Source organism: Opisthorchis viverrini (assembly GCF_000715545.1).
Source record: "Opisthorchis viverrini unplaced genomic scaffold opera_v5_328, whole genome shotgun sequence".
In the NCBI taxonomy this organism is placed as follows: domain Eukaryota; kingdom Metazoa; phylum Platyhelminthes; class Trematoda; order Opisthorchiida; family Opisthorchiidae; genus Opisthorchis; species Opisthorchis viverrini.
This window is the reverse complement of record NW_008751981.1, coordinates 296,221-305,937: the sequence shown is the minus strand read 5'-3', so window position 1 is coordinate 305,937 and position 9,717 is coordinate 296,221. Positions and strand designations below refer to the sequence as shown.

At 46.7% G+C, this 9,717-nt stretch overlaps 1 protein-coding gene across 1 annotated transcript in view; it reads right to left on the bottom strand.

Annotated features, from left to right (window-relative positions):
- T265_09997 (hypothetical protein) overlaps positions 1-9,152 on the bottom strand; it is a gene marked incomplete at both ends in the record, with an annotated part of 31,486 nt that extends 22,334 nt beyond the window's left edge. The window contains 5 exons of the mRNA XM_009176234.1: positions 7,512-7,589; positions 7,627-7,748; positions 7,784-7,877; positions 8,767-8,846; positions 8,933-9,152. Of these exons, the coding sequence (XP_009174498.1) occupies positions 7,512-7,589; positions 7,627-7,748; positions 7,784-7,877; positions 8,767-8,846; positions 8,933-9,152 (594 nt within the window). The remainder of the gene's footprint in view (positions 1-7,511; positions 7,590-7,626; positions 7,749-7,783; positions 7,878-8,766; positions 8,847-8,932) is intronic.
- Positions 9,153-9,717: the final 565 nt, after the last annotated feature.

Here is a 9,717-nt window from a genome sequence, read left to right as displayed (position 1 = left end):
GAAATCTCTTATATTCTGGTGACATTAGAGCACCTCGTGTGTAGGAACCTTTAATTCATCAATGTCGGCTCATAGTTTTCGAGCGTAGGCACGGTAGTGAGACAATGCACATGGACGTGAGGATGAAAGGCTGCTTCTGGACATTGGTTTGGGCTGCGGTGCATAACCAAGGCCTCATGATTAGCGGCGCGCATGGATGATGATCTGGCACCTACTATTAACAGCCAAGATAAGCGACAATGCCTACAGTTACAATGATGAGGAACCATCATTGACTAAGTGTCCCAGTAACTCCTGCGTTCTTGCAAAGACATGTTAGGTGAATATCCTGGAGGCTGAGAGAGCTTTCCATACAAAAGTAACGTATTGAGGTTCCCGCAAACAATTGATCTAAACAATTAATCTGACTAGAAGTTTACTTGTGTAAAAGATATCTCCGATCTTATTAATATATAGAAATCGGCGGTCATTGATAACCCAGTGTAACAGCCAAATCAAAATCCACCGAAAATTTCGGTCGAACGACTTCGCAGATGCCATAGTTTTAACAAAGGCGAATTCGGTTTGTTTCCAGCGAAAACGTGCGCGTGATGGTCTGCAATAAATTGATTCAGATGGTGAGGAAGTGCTCAACATCCCAACTGATATTCCACTCTCACAATCATACAACGTTTGTAGTGATGGTGAGCCACACACTGCAGAATATCCAAAGACGCACGTGTTCGACCTTACTCCCTTCAGCAAAAAATCTAGTTACCAGCTGCACATTGACACACAGTTGATAGGCGCGACCTCATTTCTACTGACTAATGATCAATAATCCGTCATCGACTAGGAGTACGCACGATGATTTGAGTAGAATAAGAAAAACTTTATAAGCAGGCTCACGCGGCACTGTTTAAAATTACCATAAGATGAAGTAGGAATGTCTCAATCAAAAGAGTTTAAAAAACGAGTTGTTGGTTTAGCAATGTGGACTTCCATCAAATACTGTTTTCAGCAGCAGAAGCTACGGTGGTTAAGCCAAGCTTTTAGCCTCTTGAAGAGAGTGCTGTTTCCCGCGACGATTCAGAGTACCGGAGTCAGAGGGGCGACCAAAATTAGACATGGCAGACAAGTATGAAAGAGGACACAAAAAATCTTAGAGCTCCTGGTACGATTCACGTTCCTGGATGGTAACCACGTGATCCGCCGAGCGCCTTGTTGGAAACGCTGCAAGATATGGTTGATAATCAATGTAAATTGCGTTCATGTTGTCAGTTTCTATCCGGATTGTCTCAATAGGAGTCCGGAGATGCAGGAACTTCAAAATGATTGATGTAGGACATCACTTTCCCATCCACTTTTATTATCTTCACAGTAAGACATCTGAATGAACTATAGTTCTAAGGCAGCGAGGTATCAGTGTTGAAGACTAATAGTATGCTGTGAATGATTATAGTTCAGCCCTTTGTTCAGCGGCTCCCACGCGTACCCATTAAATGGTCCACTGTGGTCAATTCACCTGCCAGTCCTATAACAGCTGCTCCGGGCCTGAACCATCACCCAGTAAAATGAGCCAACATAACCCCTTCCAAAACACAGAAGATCTGACCCACTTTGCAGCTTTCAGTGTCTGCAAGGGGCAGTTGCTGCTAAGGCTTCGTTTCCCTTTTCGTCTATGTTTACAGAACATGCACATAAGTCTCACATCACGCACTTCAAGCTATTTGTAACGAACCCTCAGGCTTCGAACCTCACATCCCTGAGATCCGGGAGTTCTGATCCAAAGGCTTATTACCTATGGCGTAGGCATTGCATTGAGCCTCAAGGCTGCAATTCCTTTACGGGGACAGATCTAAGTAGAATGTAATCCCTGGGCTGCAAGGTTGTTTTGTTCAATTGTTATCAGCGCAGCTGGATGCGGTAAGCAATTTTAGTTTCAGTCTAGTTTTCAGACGCAATACGTATACCGAAGTACAGCGGTTTAGCTGCTACGGCTTCGTTTACCAGGGATAAAAAAGGTAAGGAAACCAGGCACACATTGAAGGGAATAACCCAGATTTCATGGACGTTTAACAGTTGTGTCCGGAAGGACACGGAATGAGAGAGCTACGTAGTGAAGGCGGTAGCTTTGATTCACTGACCATGGGTTGTACGAAAGAGCTAAACACTAGTTTGCCTTATACCCGATGTCCACATCCGGTAACATGACAGTTACCAACGCGACAGAGTTCAGTGTTGACAGCTCAAATACTTCGTTACCAATTCATGGACTGAACACCCCTGGAGTGTATCCATTCGATGCACGGCTGAATGAATAAGCATCTACGTAACAAACAGCCCTTCATGTCAGCATACCGTCCTACATACGGTAGACAATTGAAAGATAAGATTTATCGCGATCTGTCATCTTTACCTCGATCATAAACAGCGGCTAACGGGTGATATGAATGCCCAAATTGGGTGACTAGCAATTGAGAAAGCGCAGGCAGATGTTCGAGGCGCACCATAAAGATAATGGGGAGCGGCTTCTTCAGTTGTGTACTGTAAATTAAATCGTTAAGCTGTAGCCCCCTGGCGGCGCCTAGCTGCCATGCCAACGGGAGGAGGCACGAGGTAGTGAGAAAGTCATTCATCCACCGCGACAAGACACCCCACCAGGGCGGTATGCATTTCAAAAGTGGTAGAGCTCTGGCGAGATGGTTCAGTGGTTAGGGTACGAATTTACCGACCGGAACGTTCGTAGTTCGAACCCAACCTCACACATATCGACTGCTCCCGCTCAGGTTTCGGTAACCTGGGAGTATTACATCTCATGCCGCCTTCCGTTGTTATAGCAGATAGGCCCCGAAAGGGCGCTACGGCCGGACAATTTTTCTATTGTCGGAGGGTTCCCTTTTCTTAAGACTACCTAGCGTATCTCGACACTACCAATCCGATGTTCCTACCAGACCGGACCAATGCTTCGAGGAGCCCCCTGGTTGCACAATGACATAATTCACATATCCCGTGTATGTAGAAGCCACGTCCCTGACCCATAAAACAGTATGGATCGCACTGCCACAGTGTAAACTCTCCTCTTGACAGAAAAACGGAAACCGCGTCTGCGCAGGAGGTTGGCAAAAGCTACCTTGGCCTTCTCAGTTCGAGAAGTAATCTAATCTCCACCCAGTCTACCGAAACTTATAACAGCTCAGGTAAACAAATTTATCTGCCACGTCGATTGGCTGACCTGCGTGCATGATGTTTGGGTTTGGTCCCACCCAGTTTTGTAGCAGCACTTCACACTTTGCATGTGTGAAGCGTATGGTAAACCATGCGGCAGAGTTGTTTAGATTATTTAAAATGGTTTGCATCGGAGTCAAACAATGATGTCATGCTGTCGATGATTATTATTATTATTATTGCATTCCTGAAGGATCTGAACCAAGAATATCGTTCACATATCCAATGTCTGTGAGGGTATGTCCCAGGAGCATCTCGACTCCCGAGATTTCAGAGGCAGGGAACGGGATTTCAAGCGGCACATCAATAACAGCGTTGAAGGGGAAAGACGAGAGAGAGTAGCTCTGTCTTATACCACTGGATGGGATGACTTCAGGCGAAAGACGTGTGAGTATATGGTGAGCTCTCCAAAAGCTTTTCCACGAAAAGTAGTGTCCGACAAGGATGTTCACTCTCTCCATTCTTGTTCAACTTCGTCAATGATAAAATAATGAGGCTAAAGCTGGGAGGTCTTCAAACCCCTGTGTTCAAATCGTTGCCGGTGGGAACGTTGCCGATCTGGAGTGTACAGAGGGGCGAGATGGTCCAAGTGGTTAGAGCGAGAATTTGCTGACCAGAAGGTCCGTGGATCGAACCCGACCTCTGCCTCTCGACTTCCCCCATCTAGGCAGTATCCCAGCCCTCGTGCTTCCTTCGGGTGACATGGCAGCTAGGCACCGAAAGGGTGCTACAGCTGAACGCCCCATACTATTGGTGTGTGACTTCCACGGTGAGACAGATATCGATCTTTCGCGAATGCCCTCTGTATTAATCCTGAATTGATGTAGTAAAGATGGAAACTTGGGAGTCCTTGAATGTGGTCATGGACAGCCTCCATAGCGGCTCAGTTAGAAGAGCACTCTTGGGACGAGGTGGCTAATTTACTGGTCGGAATGTCCGTGGTTCGAACCCGACCCCTGCCTCTCGACTTCCCCCGTCTAGGCTTGGGCTACCTGGCAGTATCCCAGCCCCCGTGCTTCCTTCGGGTGGCATAGCAGCTAAGTATCGGGAGGCTGTTACAGCTGAACGATTTATTTTTATTATTTATGGAGTGTACAGAAGACATCACCTTCATCTTTGAAGACCAAAGTGAAGCACAAGCCCTCCTGAATAGGCTAACCACCATCATACCATTTTTTGGCATGCGCCTTTCACCTTCAAGGTGCATTCATGTTCCAGAACATGCAGTTTCTAAACAAACCCTTTACACTGGAGGTTGTACAGAGCTTTTTGTACCTCAGTAGTTCTATTAGGTGTGAGGGAAATTTGTCTGAAGTCAGTGCAAGAATCTCAAATGCTCGAATCACGTATACTAGTTTCCATATCACTTGTGGCATCAAAAAGACAGCAATAAAGCTTAAGGGTCACGTGTACTAGGCTATAGTAGGGGCTGTGTTGTTGTATGGGTGCGATACGTCGCCTTTACGGACAGATTGTCAGGCCTCTTCAGGCTTCTGACCATGTCTCAGAACCGTTTCTGGTGTTGGATGGCGTGAGTGGATTAGTAACAAAGTGATTATAAACAAGGGTATTTGGTTGTGCCGTAGGTACTTAAATCGCGGGAAGCATCCAGCACATCAGATGCGGTGACTCGGTCATGCGCTATGCATATCGAAACACTATCTATCGAGACGATTTTTCTCCGTGCCTCCTTCAGAATGGCGGAAACCGCGAGGTGGGCGACGAATGAATTGGCAGAAGGGCGTGAAAGAGATTGCGAAGAGCTTGGGCGTTGTCGGTGTTGTGAGACTTCCAGGATGGGGTCCCAGTGACTCCGCCTGTGCTTGGCTGGAGACACTGCAAGAAGTGTTGGCTGATCAATGTCAGTAGCGTTCTTGCTGTCAGTTTCTTTCTAGATTGTCCGACTGAGCGCTTTGAAGTGTGCGCACCTCAGAATGCTTGACACAGCAAGGCTCTAGGTCCCCTCCTTCGTCCATTCTTTTTCTCTTCTTCTCACTCTAAGGCCTTAAATATAATTTGATGTTTTGTGGTTGTACCCCAGTGAAGCATCAGTGTCAACACTGATGTTGCTGTATCCGATGATGATGGTGATATGGGATACAGTAAGACTGAGGATAAGGGACATCCTGGGAAATCATCGAGGCCCCAAGATTTCTCACCATAAATTCGGATCCGGGAATCGTTGGAATAATGTGAGTTCGAGACAGCTCAGCTGCTACGGTGTAGAACTACTGACCGGGATCCCAAAGAAACCACGGTTTTGGCAATCCAGAAGTATCCCGTCCTTGTGTTTTCTTCGAAATGCATGATAGCCAAGCACCGGTTACTGCAGTTAAGTTATTGCTTTTGGTAAGACTGTATTAATCCGACAGGCATATGTAGAGCTCCACACTAAAGATGAGACGGATTCCAAACTGCTGCATGGAAGTTATCAGCTGGGCAGCTTGACATGTACCACAAACGAAAATAAAACTTCCGGGTAATTCGAGTCTCCAGTAACGCAGTCGGTTGTCAGATTGAGCGATAATGGTAAAACTTCAGTGCCTTGTTACACTTCTCATGAACTTTAGAACTTGATTGACTAACCGTTGATGGTTAGTGTACATGTCAGCAAAACTATTTTTAGTCGTCCTCATGGAGCAGAGTCAAGAATCCTGCCTGTACCTCACGAATATCTAACCCGCGGTGAGAAGACCGTCGAAGTCTTTAGAGATCCCATGATACGTATGCTTGCGCTATCTTGGCAGCAGACTGGGTCCGGTTTGCTGCCCGGCTACCTTTGAGTTCTGTTCTGAGCTCGTTCTGGATGCTACGAAAAGGGGCAACGTGCTCTTTCAAAACCTAACGTCCCTGACAGCGAAGTGGTGTCTATTAAATTAGAAAGTGCATGCTGAGTTAATCTCCAGAAGTAGCCACTATTTCTCAACCGCTTACAGGGAAGACGGTGTAACATTGGCTTCAACCTCCTTCCCGGTTTTTTTTTAATATTTCGGCATTCGATGGTTTAGGGAACAACGTTCCCGCAGCATAACTTAATGAGATCTGACCCCAGCTTCAGATCCTCGGTAAGAGCGACAGTCCCCACGAGATGAGCATCGCGACTGGAAAAGGCCATCTAGTCGCCTGTTCGTCTTCTTGGATGGCGAAAGCGCGCGTTAGAAATGCACATCCCGCTGAGAGTTGCACGAGGCGTCCTCTCAAGGCTAACGAAAACCGGATTTGCAGACGATCTTACTGGTTAAGTCGTCTAATTGGCCGATACGAACATTCCGTCCGCCAATTGCCAGCAGAATATAACGTCTGGAAGAAAATCCATGAGGTTCCTACTCATCACTAAATTGTCACATTGGAAGCCCCCAAGATGATTATTAACCAACCTGAATGCAAGACCACACATTTTGCCATTTGTGGAATCAAGACAGTTATGGCTCGAGGCTCAAGACAGGAACCCAGGCGTCGACAGGTAGGTGAGCTCGAGTTACCAGAAGAGACGTCCGGTAAACAGCAAGTGGATAGCCAGGCTTAAACTGTCTAGAATGCAAACTGGAGAGGTCCGGTTGCTAGCATGTTAGGCTCTTTGCTAAAGCAGCATCTCGCCTCCTGACTCCATCGCAAGTTAACGTGCAAAGACCGACACACTTCAGTCCACTGTCTTCCGTGACTTGCACACACAAACGAAGTGGATCGCTACCAGCAGTAAGAGATTTGTTGCGCGGAAAAATGAGTAGCTCGTTTCATATAGCGGTGAACCCACGTTGTCCCTTTTCTGTCGACTCCTGGTTTACCTACCACTCAGCAATTGTCTCAGAGGGCGTGGGGCGGTGGAGTTTTGGAATTCGGAATAGAGGACTTCGCCAGCTTCAGGAGTTCACAAACAGTGTTTGTACTCTGCTCGAGAGAATTTTCCGTACAGATTACCTGAAATTAGATTCAGGGGCCTTCTAAGACACACCCCAGAACCAAAAATACTGCTCTGTATGAGAATGATATTGCTACACGTAGTTAACCCGAGCTGAACATCATGATTTTTGGTCAACAACCGGAAGCTGTCGTGGCAGAGAAAGGCCGAAGAGTAGAAGTAAGGTAGGATATCCAACCTCCGAGTGCGACGGCACTTATGCCTACTAGCACACAACAAGGGCACAAAGAAGACGAAACAAACCAACCGGATAGATGCACCAGTCAGCTAAAGCCCTGAGTGAAGACGCGCCGTCATGACCAACTCTAATTACTGGCGTCAGAGCGCAGAAGATTCAGCGTGAATAACATTATTGGCCACACAACAGACATGACAAGTGACAAACCTGGTCTATGTTCCGCATCCAGAGATTAATATTCTTGAAGGATTTCGCGTTTGTAACGTCATAAACGAGCATGATACCCTAAAAATTCATTCGCTAGGAAAGTGTGAATACGTACCATGGCGCCCCTGTAGTAGGCTGTAGTGATAGTCCTAAATCTTTCTTGTCCGGCTGTATCCCAAATTTGCAGTTTTATCTTCTTCCCGTCTATGTCGATTGTTCGTATTTTGAAGTCGATTCCTGCGAGAACTCTTCAAAAACCACAGGTACGTTACCTATTGTGGCAATAAATGTTGAATTGAAGTCATCTTCTGAGAATCTAAACAGCAAACACGTCTTTCCAACACCAGAATCCCCAATCAGTAACAGCTTAAATAGGTAATCGTAACACTTCGCCATAGCGAAAGCGCCCAAACCAAAATACCCGCCAAAAAAATCGAACTAGCGGAATAAAAGAGCCCAGTTTGATTCCATTCCGGTGGGAGAATACGAAAGATGGAGGACACCGAAATGGACTGTAGTGCTCATCTATTTCTGGTTTATTTCAGCAGTCGCTGTAGAATATATTCACCGGCACTTCGACCTCTCTCCAGATCGAGTCACAGATTTACGAATGAAATGCTGGTCTGAGTGGTCTGCAAGTGTATAGCGATTCGAGTCTATTCCAGTCGTTCGGCGGCCTCCGTCCATCTGTGGGGCGCGGGCTGAGAAATGGGAGGTAGCACGCTTCAAGCTTTCAGCGTATTACCGTCAGCTTGGAATCCCAGGCTACCCGGGATGCGAAAAACTGATACCAAATTAACCATGAAATGCTCTACATCGTTTACGCCGCACACTACTATGGACTCTGAGAAAAGTCTTTGCACTCAGACCTTTGTTAAAAGTGGTAAAATTATGCATTACTTCTCTTCTAAGGTGACGACAGTTCGTGTTACATTAACCTACAAGCATGTTTCACTGTCAGTAGATTTTGGGCTGGAAAACGCCCTAGTACCTAGCCAGATACGCGTAATGACGACTTTCTCCTCCCCGAGTCCTATCTGGCGCATTTGACGCCACCTTGCACCAGCCTGGGCGGACATCCGCAATAACATGCTGGTGATGCGGCGTAGGTGCGCCGAATCATCCAAAAAACGAGGGACTCCTTCAGCCCTGACGACTGTGGTGGAGTGAGGAGAATGTGCTTGGACAGAGATACATGCCTCTATCGTTACGGCTTACAGCTTAGTGATAGTTTTTAGTCCATTCACGGAGTCACGGATGGATACACAGGATCGAGCCTTTTGTCCAAGTTTCCCGGGTCGCTTTTGTTTCTGGCGGTCAGTGGCTGTCGTTCACCTGAAAGGCGCAAGTGAAAAAAGGGTGTAGCACTGGTCTTTATGTGCTCAGCGCGGGGCAGTATGCTTTCCAGCGCGGAGATTCACATAAATAAGTGCCTAACAGTGCTTTAAACTGGGTTCTAGAAGGAGCGTGAACAACCGTCGGGGGAAGGTCATTACACGCGCCTTCAACCCGAAATGATAAAAAATTTTGTCTAATGAATGTGTGCTCTGAGCTTGAAAATTTTCTCACTATGTCCCCGCCGTGTGTTGGCTGGGTCAGCGGTAAAAAACCTGTTGGCCAAGCTTTGTTCAAACAGGGCATAAGTAAGAATTAGGTCCCCTCGGAAGAAGCACATGACAAAGGCGTTCGCCACGTCCACTTCAAACGAAATACGGTCATATTGCCATTCAGATTACGATGTCAACCTAGATAAAGCTGGCTTGCGGAGTCCATAGCCATTTGAATTACGCTGGCGCTTGCACCTTAATGATTCAGGCCATCCGGAGAAAGTAAAGGTTAGCGTAAGATGGAGCATTCAAAAAGTCACCCGCGAAGGTGAAAGAGACGGACGGTTCTTGGACAAGGCTGTTGAACACTTTTTGAAGGGTAGGTGGTTCCATGTTTACTTAGAAGTGATTCGGTGTGGAATATATCTTGAAGTTCATAGATCTAGAACGTTTGGTGTAGCGAGACCCAGGGAATTCCGCAGACCTACTTCAGCTAGCCAGAAGGTCTGTCCTGTTGTATAAGTCCGTTTACTTTGACTTTTGGTGGGCTGCCCAAAATCACCAGGATACCCGTCACACAGGAATGTTTTTGTAGGGATCTATCCGGCAATTTGATGAAGCAGTGGCTTAGTGTGGTTCGCCTAAAATGGTATGCATCG